Raw genomic sequence first — 19265 nt, forward strand, 5'->3', positions numbered from 1 at the left:
CATCCTGGAAAAGGCAAAACTCTAAGGGCAGAAAAAAAGAGGGGTGGCTGCCATCGCTGGGGGTGATAGCAGAGAGGCTCCAGGGAGCCGTCCAAGGTAGTAGAATTGCTCTGCATCTCGATCGTGGTGGTGGATGACTGACTCTGCATCCATCAAAATTCATATAGCTACATACCAAAAAAAAGGTGAGTTTTTATCATATGTAATTTATACCCCAAAAACCTGACTGATGGTTTTAAAAACATGCCCACATGTCATTTGCTAAATCAAGAAATGGAGCTCAGTTCTCCCCTTGAGGACATCAGGATGTGCTTCTAATGACTAAAATAAGGCAGAAGTGATGTGGTAGGACTCAGAGACATGGTGATAAAAGGCACCGTGGCTTTCTGCTTGCTCTCTCGCTCTCTCTAATTGAATTGTGTCCTCATAAAGATGTTTGAGTCCTAACCCCTCATCCTATGACTATTTATTTGGAAATGGGATCCTTGAGTATGCTGTTAGTTAGGAGGAGGCCAAGTTGGGTTGAGATGGGTTCTAATGCAATGTGACTTAGGTCCCGGTAAGGAGAGGAGTTTGGGCACAGTTAGTAGGAGTGGACGGCCACGTGATGAGGCATAACCAGCATTTCCAACAAGCCATGGCCAGAACCCTACAGACTTCAGAAGAAGTGTGACCCTGCCAACAACTTGATTTGGGGGCTTCCTGGCTCCCAAACCGTGAGACAGTAAATTTCTGTTGTCTAAGCCAACTAGCCTGCGGTACTGGGTGGTGGCAGCCCTGGCAACTAAGACAATTCACTTTGGGGGAAGCCAGATGCCATGCCATGAGCAGCCCCTTGGAAAGGCCCATGGGGGGAGTAACTGAGGCCTCCTGCCAACAGCCCAGTGAGTCAGCCATTATGGAAGCAGATTCTCTGGCACCAGCTCAGCTTCAGCTGACCGCTGCCCCAGCCAGTTGTTTGACAGACCCAGGACACACCCCACCCCAACCTCTCAGACTCCTGCCCCTCCAAACAAGCTGCTAAGTTTGGAGGCTATTTGTTATGCAGCAATGGATAACTAATACACTGACTTTAAAAATTTAAGCTTGTATAGAATAACTCCCATTTTTTATAAAGTCATCTATCCATTCCTTCATATATATGTATGCTGAGAAGATCCTTGTCATAATATTCACCCAAGGTGGCTGTTTCCGGGAATTTGGGGTCATTTTTCTCGTGTTTGTACTTGTTTATATTCTTGAACTACTTTTGATAATGAGCATGTAGTATTAAAATTAAAATTAAAAAATAAAACAAATGAGTACTCGCAGCCTGGATCTTGGTGTAAGGAGGTGTCATTTAATCAGGCTTCGTGGGGTGGTATGTGATCACAGAAAGCAGGAGCACCACTCCTTCAGGCAGCGAGCGCTCTCTCGGGCCTCGACCACGGTGGCTCCACAACAGTGCATGATCCACCTCTGAAACTCGGCTTCGTTCTTGTGCATCAGAAGGAACTGTCCCAGCAGGATGTAGGCCTGGCGGGAGGGGGCAAGGCGAGGAGGAAAGCGGGAAAGGTTATAATAAAACGTCCCGATGTGCTCTTCCTCCCCCAGGCGTGATGCATCACATTAAACTCCGAGGAGGAGGGACACGGGTCTGGTACGAGGGAAAATGGCCAGTCCCTGAAGCCCTGACCTGAGCGATGAGGACGAGGGGACAGACCCGCTAGGTGAGACTCATGACCAAGTCAAATGTCCATCTCACAGGGCTGGTTTGGGGGTGGGGGAGCTGTCCAGTCTGGAATGGACTAGAAGCTGCCCTTCTCAAACTTTAATGAGTACATGAATCACCCGGGGGCCTTGTTAAGATGCAGGTTCTGACCAGCAGGTCTGGGGTGGGGCCTGAGAATCTGCATCCCTAACCAGCTCCCAGGCGGAACCGATGCTTCCAGTCCAGGGACCACCTGCTGACCAGTGAGGGCCTGGACACCCTTCGATCAAGGCCTGTGATTTAGTATTGCTCTCTATAAAGCAAGCACAGAAGGAGTTAGAGACGCTGCCACCCCACTTCCTTCTCGGTTGTATCTAGCACGTGGCTTCACGATCTCAGGGTTATGGTGGGGGCTGCCCTGGGCTTGCAGAGTGTTGAGGCTTGCCCAAGGTGTGACAATCATAACGGTCTCCAGGCACCAACAAATGTCTCCTGGGAAGCAAAGGTGCCCTCTATCAAGAACTACTGCCTGCGGAGCTGGCAAGGACAGGGCATCTCAGCCCAGTTTGCTTTTGCAAACCAGCTGTGTGATCTCAGGCCACTCGTTCCACCCGAAGTGAGAACTGCAAGATCCTGGGTCTCAGTTTCTTCATCGCCCATCTGGCAAATAACGTGGCCCTGCCCTGCTCTGTAAATTAAGTGGATTAAATGTGAAAGCATTAGAGAAATGCAAATTCCTCTTGCAGTGCAATCTGCAGCCCCATTAGGGGAACGCAGACGGTATAAAACACACCAACTCTTGCTCATCCTTCCCTTCCGAAGAGTCTCTCTGGGATTAAAAACAAATGTAAAGTAAACATTGTTACACCAGGAGTCCTATGGTATTCTATAGTTTCCTAAAGATTTGTCCCCCATGGCTTTTCATTTTCCTATACAATATTATCACAATAAAATGACCAGAATCAAGGACCATGGGAGAAAGGGACTTTCGAGGGCTGAGCTGCTAAATGGTGGATTGTGGAGATTTATGGTCACATCAAGCACCCATTTCTTGGGGCCTGTTGGGGGCTCTCCAGCTGGGAATGGACAGCAGCAGCCAGTGCCCACGCCTCCAAGCCCTGGGTCCTTTCCAGGAAAACTCGCTGGTGTCTATTTACTTTCAGTTACATAAAACAAAGCAAACTTCATGTTAACAAGGGGAACACAGTTTTAAAAAAAGAAGTCAAATAAAAACTGGATCCCGGTCATCAAGTGTACCCAAGCGTTGTAGTTCTGGGGTTTTTATTTTTAGTCATGGTCCAGCTGTTGAAAAGAAAAGAAAAGAAAAAAAAAAAGAAGCCAGGATTTCACAGTGATTTTAAACTGCTATTTTAATCGCCTTTTTCAAAAGGCAGTATCATGGCTTAAAATTATCTCACTTCTACTTTATGTGTGTAGCCCTATATTTTCAATGGTGGATTTTACTGAGACATTTTTAATGAAATAATGTTTTAAATGAACATTTATTAATTGCTAATTGAGCCGGATGCTGTCCTAGGTGTGGGAGATACAGAGGTGAATGTAACGGGATCAAAAAGCACAGAACTTTGCCCAAAGAGAGACCATTAATGACGATAATAATTAATACTAATAGTTAATAGTAAGCGGCACTTGGGGTACTCACAACATGCCAGGCACTGCCCGCAGATACTTGGCCTATTTTAATCCATCGAATTCTCCCATCTATCCCCAACTCCGTTTTACAAATGGAGCCACCAGGAATCAGAGTTTGCCCCCCGTCTTTCCCTGCTGGTGCCTGCATATCCCGACCGTCTGCAGTCTGGCCTGGTGGTTGAGGCATCCTCTGCCCACATCAGAGCCCGAGCAGCTGGCATCCCCTGACCCCGGTCATCGGAGCCTCCACGTCCCCACCGGGGCCAGCAGCCAGGAAGCCGGGGAATGTGCACCTCGCATGGCCCAAGGCAAACTTTCCAGGAACGTCACAGGAAAGAGGGTCTCAGCTTGCAGCCTCCAGAGCCAAGTTGCAACCCGATGCTCCCTGCTCTGCTTTTCCTCCGTCTCCCCCTGCCAGCCGTCCAGCCGTGGGGAGGAAAGCTGGCATCCTTGTCCTTCATCCCGGGGAGATGGCCTGGCGCCTGCAGGAAGCGGGCTTGCTCGTGGGCCTGCTGATGCATGACCTCTGGGCTGAACTGGGGAGGAGAGGGACTGTGCCCGTAACCCTCCTTAAGCCGAAGCTGCAGGGAAGGTGACAAGAAGCAGAAGCTGACGTCCCCACCTCCCCATCGGCCTGGACAGAGGCCATTGCAAGGCCAGGGGCTTCTTTTTCTCTCTACAGCAGTCCTTGCCCGGGTGGCAGGAGGCTGGCTTGGGGCAAACTTCTCATGCCTCACCCCCTCCACCCAACTGTAAGTACGAACTGTGACGCTCAGCCCAGGGGTTTGCCCACAGCAGGGTCTGAAACACCCTGGGGCTGGCCGTGGCTGAGCAGCAGCGATTTGGGTGCACGGCCCCGGGCTCAGACAGGGCCCTCGGCCGCCATCTTGAAATTCCTAATACTTTTGAACAAGGGCCCTGCGTTTTCATTTTGCAGTGGGCCCTGTGAATGGGGCAGCTAGACCCGGTTTGCAGTAATTCCATTTTTCAGTCTTCGCCGTGACCCCTGGCCTGCTCACTCAGAGAAGCTGTCTCAGCATTTTCTTATTCTCACGCTTCTTATGCTTCCCCTCAGCCTCAATTCCCACCTCCTCAGTGCTGCGGGAGTGTGCCAGGCAAGTCACACCTTTCTCTGCTCTTCTCTAACTGGATGCTGGTTCTTAAACCTTAAGTCTGTTAGTAGCTGGTGGCAACCTCTCTGTATCTGTAGCATAAACACTCGATCCAACGCAGGGCTTGCCCCTCCACCTTTCTTTCACGTCCCTGGGACATACTTCTGCTAAAAATTATCCGTTGCTTATCTGAAGGCACTTCCATGCTTGCCCTCCATTCAAGGCCCAGCCCTAGAGAGGTGACAGAGACCCAGATATACTGGAGGGGCCCCGGGCCGGGGGCCATTGCCTCATCGCCCCATCAAACATCCATGTGCTGGCATCTGAGGAGAGGGCCAGGGGCTGAGTGAGGAGCTCAGGCAGGTTCTGCATCCTAGCGGGACCTCAGGAAGGATGCAGCAAGAGCTGGGCAAGCCAGCACCCACAGGACAAGGCCAAGGAAGCTGCAATAAGCAATGGTGGGAACCTGACATGGTGGTTGCTCATGGCCAAGAAACTGAGGCTGAGCCCATCTATGGGACCAGCTATATCTCAGAGGGACCGTCAGAGACGGAGGATGGCATGAGGTCCAAGAAGATGTCCCTCCCTTATGCCAGGCTTAGATCCTCTGTCCCCCCAGGCCAGGTGGCCAGATTAACCCAATGAAAACACAGGACCCTGCATTTTTGTTTGCTAGATCTGACACTACCCTGCTAGGATTTGCCTGACCCAGACTCTCTTGTCATTGGCTCTGCCCATAGACAGGTCCTCACCCTGAAGCGCTCGTTCGTCTTGTAAGTGCCACCTCTGGGTATCCTCCTGGATGCCCTGCAGGCCCAGCCAGTCCCCCGGCCACTGAGTCAGCCTTAGTCCCCTCCCTGCAGGGTGTACACACCTGATCCTGGAGCTTTTTGTGTGGTTTACGGCCATATAATCCATGGCCATCCTCTACCTCACTCAGGACCTCAGTCAAGATGCTAACTCCTGGATCTTCTGGGGGATGGAGATGGCAACCCTCATCCACGTCATGGGTGGGTGAGGAGCTCAAAGCAAAGGATGAAGGGGAAACCCCAGAGCCAGCACTTGAAATTAGCAGCTTGCACAACAAGGAGGGCCTAGAGCTCAGAGCTGCTCACAGCGCTAGCCAGGGGGTCTTGAGCACAGAGGGGGACCTCTCTAGGAACCAGCAAAACAGAGCCTTCTGCCGCACAGCCCTGACTCTTTTTAGGCAAGTCTCAGATGCCTGAAAATTTCCCATTATTCATTCATTCCTTTGTCTTAAACGTGCACCTGTAATCTTCTCCTAAAGCTTCTTTATAACTAGGTAGCTTACACAGTGTGACTGTGTGATTGTGAAACCCTCTATTCAGTGTATGGACAGATGAGTAGAAAAATGGGAACAAAAATTAAATGAATAATAGGGGGAATGAGGAGATGGGATGTGTTCTGGTTTGCTAATGCTGCTGTTTTGCAGAACACCAGAAATGGATTGGGTTTTATAAAGGGGATGTATTTGGTTACAAAGTTACAGTCTTAAGGCCATAAAGTGTCCAAGGTAATGCATCAATACCAGGGTACCTTCACTGAAGGATGGCCAATCGCGTCTGGAAAACCTCTGTTAGCTGGGAAGGTACATGGCTGGCATCTGCTTGCTCCCAGGTTGCATTTCAAAATGGCATTCTCCAAAGTGTCGCTCTTGGGGTGTTTTGTCCTCTCCTAGCGGTAGCTCCTCTTCAAAATGTCACTCTCAGTTGCTCTGAGGTCCCTCTGTTTGTGAGCTCTTTTTACAGGACTTCAGTGAACTAATCAAGATCCACCCTGAATGGATGGGGCCACATTTCCATGGAAACATTCAATCAAGAGGTCACACCCTAATCAAGTTGTCACTCACATTTGGGTGGATCACATCTCCATGGAAACAACCTAATCCAAAGGTTCCAACCTAATCAACACTAATACATCTGCCCCCACAAGATTGCATCAAAGAACATGGCTTTTTCTGGGGGACATAATATATACAAACCAGTACAGGATGTTTTGGGTATTCTTTTTTACCTGTATTTTTATCCTTATTTTAATTTTTTTATTTTTGGAGTAATGAAGATGTTCAAAAATAGATTGGGGTGATGAATGCATAACTATATGATGGTACTGTGAACAACTGATTATACACTGTGTATGACTGCAGGGTATGTGAATATATCTCAATAAAACTGAACTAGGAAAAAAAATAAAAACCCACAGTTAAACTGGTAAAGGCAAAACTACAGGAATAGAAAACAAATCGATGGTTGCCGGGGGCTGGGGATGGTGAATGTAAAGGGCACAGTGGGATGATTTGGGGTGATGAAGTTGTTCTATATCTTGATTGTGTTAGTGTCTACATGACTGTATACATTTGTCAAAACTCACAGAACTATGTACTTAAAAAATGACATCTACTGTAGATAAATTATACCTTAAAATAGGAAAAAATAGATGATTATACCTGAACAACAGTAACTCAAAAAAACCTACAATTACAGAAGCATTAAATCAAGGGTGTTAAAAGCCAGAAATCAGTCTTTGGGGCGGGGGTGGCAGGGACTGGAAAGAGGCATGAGGAAACCACCTGGAATTCCGGAAGTATTCAATAGCTAGATCTGGGTAGGGGTACGTGATGGGTATATTAAGCCAAATACTGAATATTAATACACTTGAGACACTTTACTCTAAGTATGGTATACCACCATAGAAAAGTAAAATGAATAATTTCTTTAAAAAAAAAAAAAACTTTTATTTTAAAATTTCTTACCTAATCAGACTTTTCTACAATGAATGGTTCTAGCTCCCTTATCTGGGAGGAAAGAATCAAATCTAGCTTGACTGTGGCGCTCCAGGTCCCGAAGGTACCATCTATTGGGTATGAAGTTGGCTTGTAGATAGGGGTGATGTTCCAGAATATTGAACAACTGGTACAGAGCAGCTTGTCAATTAGAAAAACCCAGGCCCAATCAGACCAGATGTCACCTGGAAACATCCCGTGGCCTGTACCTGTACTGATCAAACTGGTTAGCAGCTCCTGGGGTGTTTCTACATCATCCTGTCCTGCGGTGTAGACCGACTTCCCTTTTGTGATAGAGTGTGCAGTGCTCTGCGTGGGTCCCCAGCCTCCTTTCACATACTCACTCTCTCTGGGTTCTCCCATTCTCTCCTAAGTTTCCAAGCAGCCTTTTAATAACCCCATAAAAACAAATAGTTACACAAGAAAGACTGTTCAGACTCTCTTGGCTATCAATGAAGCCAGTCTTGGGCTGGGAATGAATCTTAGAACAACTCATACATCCCCTTACTCTGATGTAGACCATGGGCTGCCATTACCCCACCTGCTAATGCCAGACAGGTGCTTGATGGGGCAAGCAAGACCCCACAGGTGCTCTTTCATGAGAATGTGGCATGGACTCAAATTGCCCATCCTGAAAGGCAGCTGGCTCACATCTGTTGACCCCTGGGTGTTTAAACAATGAGGGGACCATGCCCAGCCCAGCTGCTCTGAGCTGAAGCAATTCCATTTGACCATCGTCAGTGGGCCCAAACCTGTGGGTCAGTAGCCCTGAAACTTGGGCACCCAACCAAGTGGCAGCTTTGCTCACTGATGGTCCCTCAGGGATATGTGGCAGGTGCTGTCATCTTGCAAAACTGGGGGAAGAGGTTGGGAAGAGGCTTTGGAGAAGTAAGAAAGAATGAATTACCTTGTTGAAACCTTTGGTGACCAAACTGACTGCAAGCTCGCAGCTGATCCCATCCACCTGGCCAACATCCTTTTCTCCGATGGGTTCAGAGAGGAAGGCTCTCAGCTTGGGGGACATGTTTTCCATCTTCTGCAACAGCAGCAGGGGAGAAAGGATTAGGAGGTACCTGGCTGCTCACACCGTGAGTGGACCTTGGGGTCTCCCTCAGCCTACAGAGGGATGGTGGCAACAGATGGCAGGCTTCCTTCCAGCATCCACCCCTCACTGGGGACTTTCAGGGGCCAGATGCAACCCCCTGTGCTGAAGGTCTTTATGCCTCCATTCCCACATGGATGGACCAAGAGAAGCAAAGTGATCACCACAAACACAAGCCAAAGGAATCTCCATGAAAAGGGTTTGCTTAAGATTAAGAACTGCAATTCATTCCTTTCCAGATCTTCCCACCCTAAATGCTTAGAGAAATATATTGTCTCTGAGAGACCTACCTACTTTCTCTCTTAACCAGCACATTTTTCATACCTTTATTTTAGCATTTACCACACTCTATAATGGTTGGTTGTAAGTAACAGAAATGCCTTCAAACCAGCTCAAATATTAAAGAAGGTATTTTGTAACTCCAAAATCAAGGAGTGAGATGGGATTAAGGTATGGTACACTCAGGGTTGCAACTCCATTTCTTCGTAATTCAACTTTCCTCCTTGGGTTGGCTTCATCCTTGGTTGGATGAACCATCCTTCATGGATGGTTGGATGCTTCATCCATCCTTGGTTGGTTTCCTTCATGGTGGTGAAATGGCTAGTCCAGCTCTGATTCCCCAACAACTCCATCCAAAAGGAGAAAAAGAGAGAGAACTCCTCTCTCAGAAATTCCAAGAAGGTGCCTCCTCCAGTCTCTAAGGTCTGCACTGGCTCACCTGTGGGGGCTTAGGTGTGAGTCAGATGCCTGTCCTAGGTCTGGGAATGGAATTAGCTTTTCCTAAACTGTATGAGTTGTGCATTTGGGTGAAGTTACCAGAACAAAATCAGGATTCTTATCCAGAGAAGGGGCGATAGGTGTTAAAGCAGCAACCCCAATGTCCCTCTGAGGTCCACCCCTTTGGCTATCCAACATCCATACACTCTCCTTCCCTTATGCAATTACCAGAAGTACCCAGACTTGCTAAAAGAGACTCACCCCCGCCCCAAAGGCTGACAGCCAGTGATTCATCCAGTGACTGGTCCAGATCCAAGCTCATATTTTCTGGGAAATGTACCTTACTCTCCAGGGAGCTACTCAAGGCCTGGGAACCTATGAACTAAATCCTCAAGTTTACTACCACCAACATAGCCAACAATGGTGGAAAGAAAAAAGATGACTGCAATAGGAATTTCCAGTTGGGGAAGGAGAGAATGGGGAACACATTCCATTGTCATTGGTCAATAGTATACGCGATATCCTGCTGGATGGAAATTTTGAGGATTCCCTGCCCCAGTGGTAAATTGAGTCCCTTGGTTGGACAAAATGGCAGCTGGGTGCATCTCCCTTTCACTGCCTTGCTAACATTTGTGTGGGCATGGGGAGGATGGGAGAGTCATGGTTTTAGCACCCTCTTTCTTGTGGGTACAAGTTCAGGGATTGTCCTGAGGGAGGAGTAATCTCAGACCACCAATTCAGCTCCCTTAAAAATGTAATGGGTTTCTTCTATTTAAGTACATGGGCTGGTGGAGCTGGAGATCATCTCAGGTCATAATCCTTGAGCTGGCCACTAGCCTCTCTGCCTTGTCTACCACCCTGGTCCTCAGCTTAGTGGCCTCTTCTTTCATCTCTGAAGTGGGGAGTCACCCCAAATTTGCTCCTTGCCCCCTGGCTGTACCCCAGATGAATCTTCACAATAAGTCAATTGTCACCTTTATTAAGCATGGCATCCTTAAGACAAGATGCTTGGGAGAAACCTAGGAATTTGAGGTGATGTTTATCCAAGTCCCCAATCTTTTCTCTAACTGTAGTTGTATTAGTTAGGGTTCTCCTTGGAAACAGAATCAATGAGAGATGTCTCTTATTATCAAATTGTAAAAGTGACTCACGCAACTGCGGGAGCGCACGAGTCCAAATTCTGCAGGGCCGTCAACAAGCTGTCAACTCCAAGGAAGACGTCCGATGAACTCCTCGGGAAACGAACCGACAACTTTGATGAACTCCTCAGGAAAAAAACCGGCAACTTTGACGAACTCCTCAGGAAACGAACTGGCAACTTCGACAAGCTCCCCAGGAAAAGCTTCACTGAGCAGCTGAAGAAGAAGTGCAGGTTCTCTAACCATCCGGCTTATAAGCCTCCAACTGATCACCCGGACCAAATCCAGCCTATTGCATTCTCTCACTGTGGAAGCACGCCCCTTGATGAGTCATCAGTCAGCTGCAGTCAATTGACTGATGATCCGACAAACCAACCAGCCTCAAATAGCCTCACAGCAATCGTCAGGCCAGTGCCCGCTTGACCAGACAGCTAGGCCACCTAGCCAAGTTGACACATGAACCCAACCATCACACTAGTTAAGTCAGCTTTTCAAACCCAGCAAGACTTGCTTTTCCATTTCCATTTGCTTTAGATTGTAAGCCACGGGCAGAGAGGCCCTCTCCCAGCAAAGCTGTATTTTCATCCCTCTCCACTTTCAAAAGGGTCACCTTCCCCCTAAATTCAACTGTTAAAGGACCTTAATGATGAGAGCCAGAGTAACCAACATCCAGAATATTTCCTGTCAAATATCCAAATGTCATGTTCTCCATAAGCATAAGACTGTATCCCAAGGTAAACTGGCCCAACATAACCATTTTGCTGAACTAGGATCACTAGAAAAATAGTAAAGACAATCTTGCTGCTTTCTGTCAAGCATCCCTTCTTGGTTGGCCAATCTCATGTTTAAGTTTTGTTCATTGCAGCACTCCCCTCCTGGTACCCAATTCTGCATCAGTTTGGACATTTTATATTACAAGTTAACAAAAAACCCACTTCAAATTGGCTTACACAACAAGGAGGTTTTACTAACTCAGCTACCAAAAAGTCCAGAAGTGCATCAGGTGTGGTTTGATCAAGGACCTATCTTGATTTTGGCTTTATGTGTCAGCTTAATCCTCAGTTTAACTCCTTCATGGAAATAAACAGGCTATAGCAGTTCTTGGCATCATGTTTACAAACCACACCCCTCTTCCCCCAAAGGAAAACACAGTGCATTTTTGCCCACATGGCCACAACAAATGCCTTTTCAGTCTCATTGGTCCAAATTATCATATGCCAACCTCTACAACTAGGGTCTGATCTGCATGTCCTATCTCTAGGCTCTGAAACGGGGTCACTGGCCCTCCAAACTCATGGGTGGCATGGGTGGGAGCAGAGAAGACAAAAATTCAGATGGTCACCATGATACAGGACAATGCATGATATGGAGCAATGTTAGAAGAGCAGCCTTGATGTCCACCCCATAGTCCCCAGTGGATCACGAGGCTCCGAGGGCCACGGCCACCACCTCATGGCTTTGCCCTGTCCCCCTATGATGGTTGGAGGCAGTCATTGCTTTCAAATGCCTTCTTTCCTTGGCATTTGCCCTATAACAAAGTACCCAAAACTCAGAGGCCTAAAACATCAGAAATTTCTTGTCTCTGAGCTCTGGAAGCCAGAAGCCTGAATTCAAGGCATTGACAGGCCCACATTTCCTCTGTATTATTTGGGGTTCAGGTGGTGACTTGCCAGCAACCCATGGTTTAACGTGATCTCTGCCTCTGTTACGTGGCCATCTTCTCTCTGTATATGTCGCCTGCTAACGGTGCCCAAATTTCCTCTCCTTATAAGGACCCCACTGATATTGGATTTGGACCTACCGTAATCTGGTTTGGCCTCAATCTTAGCTCATAGCATCTTCAAAGACCCTATTTCCAAAGAGGTTCATATCCACAGGACCAGGGTTAGGACTTGAACATATGTTTGGGGGGCTTTGGGGAGGCTCAATTCAATCCATAACACCCCCCCCACCTGTCCCCAACCTCCCAATTCTCCTCCAGAACTTTCCATAAGGTTGAGCTCCCCCTCGTAAGCCTTCCCCTTGACAGTCTTCTTGCCCTGGTGACCTTTTGTAACCTTCGGGATGAACTTAAACTCGGCAAGAAGAGATGAATCGAAGGCCCTGATTTTAGAAGTCAGGGGCTCCTAAGGAAGGTGGTCTGGATGCTGATTCTAGAAAGGGAAGCACGAGGCGGGGGAGTTGTTCGGCATTCCCCAACTGCACGGGCCTCGCACACACTATTGTACGGAGAGGCACAGATTTCTCTCTTCAGCAGCTAAATAGGAAGGTGTTTATCTGTGAAAATATTTTTCCTGGAGGCAAAACGGGCTTTGACGCCAGCCTTCATGGGCGAGCTCCTTGGGCACCTTATGGGATGATGAGTGGGGCCAGGACAGGGCCGGGATGGAAGGGAGCAGGATTACAGAGCAGGGGGAAACCTGAGAGTGCTGACTCCGCCTTACCAACTTTGCCGAAGGAAAATTCCATTTCCTATCCATGCTGGCCATCTGTTAAGTCAAACATCTCTGCTGTTAAAGAGTAAATGGAAACTACACCATCGTCATCAATCATTGTTATCAACACAGCTCCGAGCAGCATCAAAGCCTGGTAATGGTTAGTAACACCTTGTTTCTGTCTGCTTTTCTCACTCACAGGATCTCACTTTGATCCTGAAAATACCTCTGGTGTATCTGCAGGGATTTTCTCCTCTGAAGAACTGGCAGTCAGTGACTAGCAGAACCAGGGATCGGAATCTGATGCAAGCTCTTTGCATTCATTGGGATGCAAATCAACTGTGGGTGAATTTTCCCTCCAGGGTACAGGTGGCAAAGTCTGGAGATGGCTATGATTGTCACAGCTTGGGGGGTTAGAGGAGACCAGGGATGCTGCTAAACAGCCTGCAAGGCTCAGGACCGCTCCCCAGAACATAGAATTAATCACCTGAAGTTGAGAAACTTGGCTGCAAGTGAAAAAAGAAAACCTTAACTCAAATGGTCTTAAACAACAAATAAATTTCTAATCTCGCAGAACCAGAAATCCTTTGGTGAGGGGGGCCCAGGATTTCTCCTTAGTGGCTCAGTGTTTGCGAGGACCAGGCTAGCTGGGTCCCGAGGTCCCCAAGTGCCACCAGAATTTGCTTGGGTCCCACCCCAATAAGAAAACTTCCAGAAGGAGAGAGCATTTCTTCTTGGGGGTTCTTTCTTCCCCAGAACCTCTTCAGACAAACTCTCCCAGTTTCATTGGCCACAACCAGGCCACAGGCCAGTCACCGGCCAGAATGTGGGACCACCTGGGAGTGGGGGAGGTTGCTATTCCTGGGGTGCTGTTAAGAAGTAGGAAGAGAGGAAATGGGTGCTTAGGTGTCTGGTGCATTTTCTAAGCCCAGAACTAGTATTCAGTCCATTACCCTAGCACTTCTCATTGTTTAATGTGTGCATGGACCACCTGGGGATCTTGATAAAATGAAGGTTCTGGTTCAGCAGGTCTGGGATGGGCCTGAGATGCTGCATTTCCAATGAGCCCTAAGATGTGGCCCTACTCAATCAGAATGAGTCCTAATCCTATTACTGAAATCCTTTATCAGTGGAATGAAATTCAGACAGAGAAGAGAAAGACACAGAAGCAAGAATCTGAGATTCCCCAGAACCAGAAGAGAAAAGAAAGTCCAGGAGATGCCGCCATGTGCCTTGCCATGTGCCAGAGGAGCCAAGGATCACCGGCAGCCAGTCCAAGATACTGGTCTTTGGGGAGAAAGCATCACCTTGACACCTTGATCCAGATTTTCTTTTAGCCTCAAAACTGTGAGCTAATAAATTCCCTTTGTTAAACCCCACACACTTCATGGTATTTTCTTGAGTAGCCAAGGAAACTAAAACACACTTGCACTTTATTTTATTTTGAAAAATATATTATTCTGGCTGACTTCAAGACTAGCCGAGGATTCTTTACCATAACCTGATTTTGCAAATGAACGGGAATGTTCCAGATAATGAAACGTATTTATTGAATTCCTAGCTAGGGCAGGCCAATGTTCAAAGAATAAAAATATATTAAAATGTACTCAACATTAAATGTATGTCTAAATTCGTTTATTCTTCCTTTCCTTTCCTAGGACGCTCCCTTGGACTGTAGTCTGATGGCCATCCAAGTGACCATCCGTTTTTATTGCCGTGACTGAAGGCTTAGAGGAAATTAGGCTGGGCTCATTAGCCTTAAGAGGTTACCTTAGAAGTTGATTTTAAAAACAAATCCCTGAGCAACATTTGCTTCCTGTCATTTGCTGCTGTCTCATACAATTACTGGCGGGTTTTCTAGGAGGATGGGATTGCAGCTAAGTGGAACTGTACAGACAGTAGTGTCTGTGAGGCCATAGGACCTTGCTTATCAGCTCACGTGCAGTGTCTACCCCAGCATCACTAGACCTGTCCTATCCACCTCTCATCCCGGGAAGATTTAACCATGATGGCCTGATGGCTTCAAAGTCTGAGAACTTCGGAGCAGGCAGAGCTCAATAATGACCTACTACTTTTTTTTTTTTTTTTTTCTAATTAGAGAAAGCATCCTTAAACTTCAAAAGAAATTTTATCTTTGTATATAAAATAGATCAAAGCAGAATGATTCTGTTGAACTTGAATGAGGTCATGACACTAACCATGCCCCCATGCTCCAGAGGCAACTCCACTGACCCCCTGGGTGTCCCCCAAAAGAAAACCGAGGCCCAAGAACTTAAGCGGTTTGCAGAAGACCATGCATCTAGCAAAGCTTGGCCTGCCTCTGGGTCTCCCCATGCACTGTCCTCTGCTAGATTGTGCAGCATTTCCTGGGCGAGCTTCAGGGCTGGCTTCATCATCGTCAGAGGAAGCACTCGGCTGCCACATGACAGAACGACCACAAATGCCGCAACACAGTACGGTCCTTTAAAAGATTCTTGTATGACAGGGTGTTCTCCCAATTACCTTATTTTGAACCACAAAGCACTCTTGGGGAAAATGCACTGGCAGGAAATGACCTCAATCAATTTGGGTTTTAGCTGCTAAGAGAAGCCACCTGTTTAAATAAGGAATAAAGGAGGCAATGGGATGTCATCATGATTCCTGAAAGAATGAACTCCCTGCTGCAAATGTTTGCTATCAGTTTTTAAACCTATAGCATAAGTGTTTATGAGGAGGCAATCACACATGCACCCTTATCAATAAATGGGAAGGGGAAGAGTGCTTTAACGTCATGCAAATGGGTATTTGGAGCTTAAGATACAATTTCCAGTGGAAGCGTTATATGAGTTCAAAAAATGGCATAATGACAACAATTAGCTGGAAGTGAAGTCATTATTCTCTGAAAACTGTAGGAGGTGACTCAAGCAGTAATTTGCATGATGAAGAAACTGGCGTGGATGAGGCATGAATATAGTTAGAAGAATGTTTTCTTGAAATGTGAATGGAAAGAAAGCAATATTTCTAAATATACTATTTTATGTGTATGTGATTTTATACGTAATAAGTTAAAAAGTGAAATGGCATATTTGACTATGTTATCTACCTTCCTAAAAGCTTAAATATTCAAATGGCAAAACATATATTTATAAATTGTGGGGATTTACTCACTGAGAAAATCAGGGATTATCTTATTTTCATGTTTGCTTTCAATTTAGGTACAAATAGTATTTATTGTCTACCCAGGGAACTGAGATGTTAATACCTAATGTTTTGTCCTCACTTTTTACAGAGGGTGGAATATACCAGAGGAAAAATCTGCATATCTCCTAACATTGTCATTGAAGATGCTGCTGCCCGCATTTTCGCCTATTAAATGTCCCACATGGTATATTTTCTCTTGGAATGTAATGCTAAGAAAAAGGTATGCCTTTAAAAATAGGCCTATTTCCATCTTTTTGAATAAAATCATTTGTAACTCATCACATTTCCCTTTTTACTTGGCCTACTAGGAAGCCCTGAGCTAAATATGACCCCAGAGAGATATGAGCATGGATTAATACTTCCTGCCCTTCGTGGTTATCATTTTTGCTTCTTCTCTTCAGTGTCTTCATTATCTTTAGAGCATATATACATGTACTCAAAATACATGCACCCTTTCTTATAAGCTCTTTCACTATATGCTCAAAGATATGGAGATTATAAAGAATTCCTAAACCAAGCAGATTCATGAGGAATTTCAGAATCCATCCCTATGCCCTCAAAACTTTGGAGCCTTGTAGCTACCAGGGTGAGGGAAGAAAATGAGAGTGAGAAAGAGAACTCAGCATTGCCCTACAGATGTCTGGCATGCCCTGGGTCTCCGGGATGAGTATGGTGGGAAGTTTGCACCAATGAATTGGAACAGGAGGGTACAGAAAAGCTCACACACTTCTCTCCCCATCAGTATCTAAGATGAATGGCTGGGTAATCCCACATCCTGGTTCTCTGTGCCTCTGCCCCCACTTCTCAAAGCTACATCTTCTCCATTCCAATGACTACCTCTGGTCCTCCCCAGTCTTTCATAGAGAAAGAATGAAAAGAAGGAGGCCCCTGTTTCTGTGACATTGAGGTCTACCTCTGAGGAGGCCCCTCTCCCATAGATTTAGGGTCTGAGGAGACTCTTTAGGTCGTCCTCATTGATTAGAAGGAGAAGTGCCGCCATGTTTTTGGATATCAGCTCGTAGACTCAATACATGGGGCTTCCGTCTTGTCTAGTCAATTCAAGGATTATTTTTCAGGATGTAGCGTCTCACCAGAGCATCCTAGACTAAGATCACTCCCCACCTCCTGAGGCCACGCCCCTGGGAGGATTGCTTAGCTGGTGTAATCTAAGCTACTGGCAGCCATCTTGCCGCCACCTGTGGAGAGTCCACCTGAGCAAGAAGCTAATGTGGAGGAAAGCAGACTGAGAGACAGAAGCCTCCAGCGAACCAGATGGACAGAAGAAATGTCCAGACTGGGGAGTCAGAAATAGGTGGGTTGAAACATCTGCCTCTCCATTTATTGGAAGAACTTGAGCAAATGCCTGAACCCAAGACTGAATTTTCTCATCTGTAAAGTGGGGACAATTCATGTCACCTCTCCATAGGATGGTTGTACAGAGCCAATGAATTAACTGAAAGTAAAACGTTTAGCTCAATGTCTGGAAAAGAGCAAGCACTTATTATGTGCTAGCTGGTGTTCTGGTGTGCTAAACAGCAGAAATGAATTGACTTTTATAAAGGGGTTTATTTGGTTACAAAGTTACAGTCTTAAGGCCATGAAGTGCACAAGTTAAGGCATCAACAATCGGGTACCTTCACTGGAGAAAGGCCAATGGCTTCCGGAAAACCTCTGTTAGCTCAGAAGGCACGTGGCTTGCTCCCAGGTTGCGTTTCAAAATGGCATTCTCTAAAATGTTGCTCTTGGGGCGTTTTGTCCTCTCTTAGCTGTAGCTCCTCTTCAAAGTGTCAGCTTCCAACAGCTGTCTTCAAAATGTGTCTCTCAGTTGCTCTGAGGTCCCTTTGTGAGCTCTTTTTATAGGACACCAGTGAACTAATCAAGAGCCACCAGGAGTGGGCGGGGCCACATTTCCATGGAAACACTCAATCAAGAGGTCACACCATAATCAACGATGTCACACCGTTGGTTGGGTCACATCTCCATGGAAACACTCTATCAGAAGGTTCCAACATAAACAACACTAATACGTCTGTCCCCACAAGATTGCACTAGAGAATATGGCTTTTTCTGGGGGACATAATACATACAAACCAGCACAGCTGGTGTGTGTTGGGCTGTGTTTAATTATTTTCCATGCCTATCAAGCAATTCTCTATGCTTATATGATCAAATTGATTTGTATTGCTTCTAAGCCCTTTCATACCTGCTAATACATGAGCTTAATGTGTTTTTCATGCACCTTCTGCATCCACCCCCTGTAGGTGAAAAGATGTTTGTCTACCTGCTCAGCACCCACTATCTCTATCTCTGGGATCAGCCCCATTACTTCCCTATCCATCCAACACCTTGGCTTCAGGAGGCAACCATGTTCAGGCCTGGCCAATGAAATTATCACATCACTTTGACCACAGTGATTAATTCAGAAATGGGCATGTGACCTGGCTCAGGCCCTTAAGAGCCAAGTCTGGGACTTCTGTTGGAATTACAGGTAAAAAGACTACCTTTCTCTGCCAAGATCGTTCAGCTAGTAGGATGCAGATAGCTGGCAGCTATCTTTGCCACTACTTGTGGAGATCCTGCCTGAGAAGGAAGCCAATGTGGAGGAAAGCAGATCTGAGAGAGATTCCCATTAAATCATGTGTGCACCTGGATCTAGCCATACCTGAAGGCACCTACTTTTGGACTTTTCAGTCTTGTCAGGCAATAGTCTCCCTTCTCTTAATTCAGTTTAAGTTGTGATTTTGCATTTGTAACAGAGTCCTAACTAACACCTCCTCACATTAATTAATTCACTCACTTGTTCATTCCTTCAACAAGGAATGAACCTATTTATGTGCCAAGCACTGTGCTAGGCACAAAAGCATCTTCATTCCACCCAGACATCTGTGGTAGAATCACTCCTATGTCTGAAGCATCAGGCATAGAAGAACTCATTTTTCAATGACCATAAATGCTCATCTTTCAAAAGTAAAGGTATATCCCCTCTTTGCCCATAGCTCCCATTCGACAAGGTCTTTTCTTCCAATGCTCCATGTTGACTCTTTTACACATGACCCTTTAATTATAACGCTTTCTCCTGATCAGTCTACAAGTGATAAATACCTAAATAAATTCCACAATTGCTCAGACCCTTACTGGACACCATCTATGTGCCAGTTTGAAAATATTGTGTCCCCCAAACGCCATTATCCTTGATGCAATCTTGTGTGGGCAGACATTATCAGTGTTGATTAGATTGTAATTCTTTGAGTGTTTCTTTGGAATGTGCCCCACCCAGCTGTGGGTGATGACTCTGATTGGATAATTTCCATGGAGGTGTTGGCTGCCCATTGGGTGGGTCTGAATTAAATTACTGGTGTACTATATAAGATCAGATAGAAGGAGCGAGCTTGCTACAGTGCAGCTGAGAGAGACATTTTGAAGAGGAGCTACAG

At 46.3% G+C, this 19265-nt stretch overlaps 1 protein-coding gene across 1 annotated transcript in view; it reads right to left on the bottom strand.

Annotated features, from left to right (window-relative positions):
• Nucleotides 1-1368: 1368 nt before the first annotated feature.
• BANF2 (BANF family member 2) overlaps nt 1369-19265 on the bottom strand; it is a 33643-nt gene continuing 15746 nt past the window's right edge. The window contains exons 2-3 of the mRNA XM_037812482.1: nt 8166-8294; nt 1369-1515 (exon numbers count right to left, since the gene is read on the bottom strand). Coding sequence (XP_037668410.1) covers nt 1369-1515; nt 8166-8291 — 273 coding nt within the window. The 5' untranslated portion in view covers nt 8292-8294. The remainder of the gene's footprint in view (nt 1516-8165; nt 8295-19265) is intronic.

The sequence above is a fragment of the Choloepus didactylus genome, chromosome 19 (genome assembly GCF_015220235.1).
Source record: "Choloepus didactylus isolate mChoDid1 chromosome 19, mChoDid1.pri, whole genome shotgun sequence".
Lineage (NCBI taxonomy): Eukaryota > Metazoa > Chordata > Mammalia > Pilosa > Megalonychidae > Choloepus > Choloepus didactylus.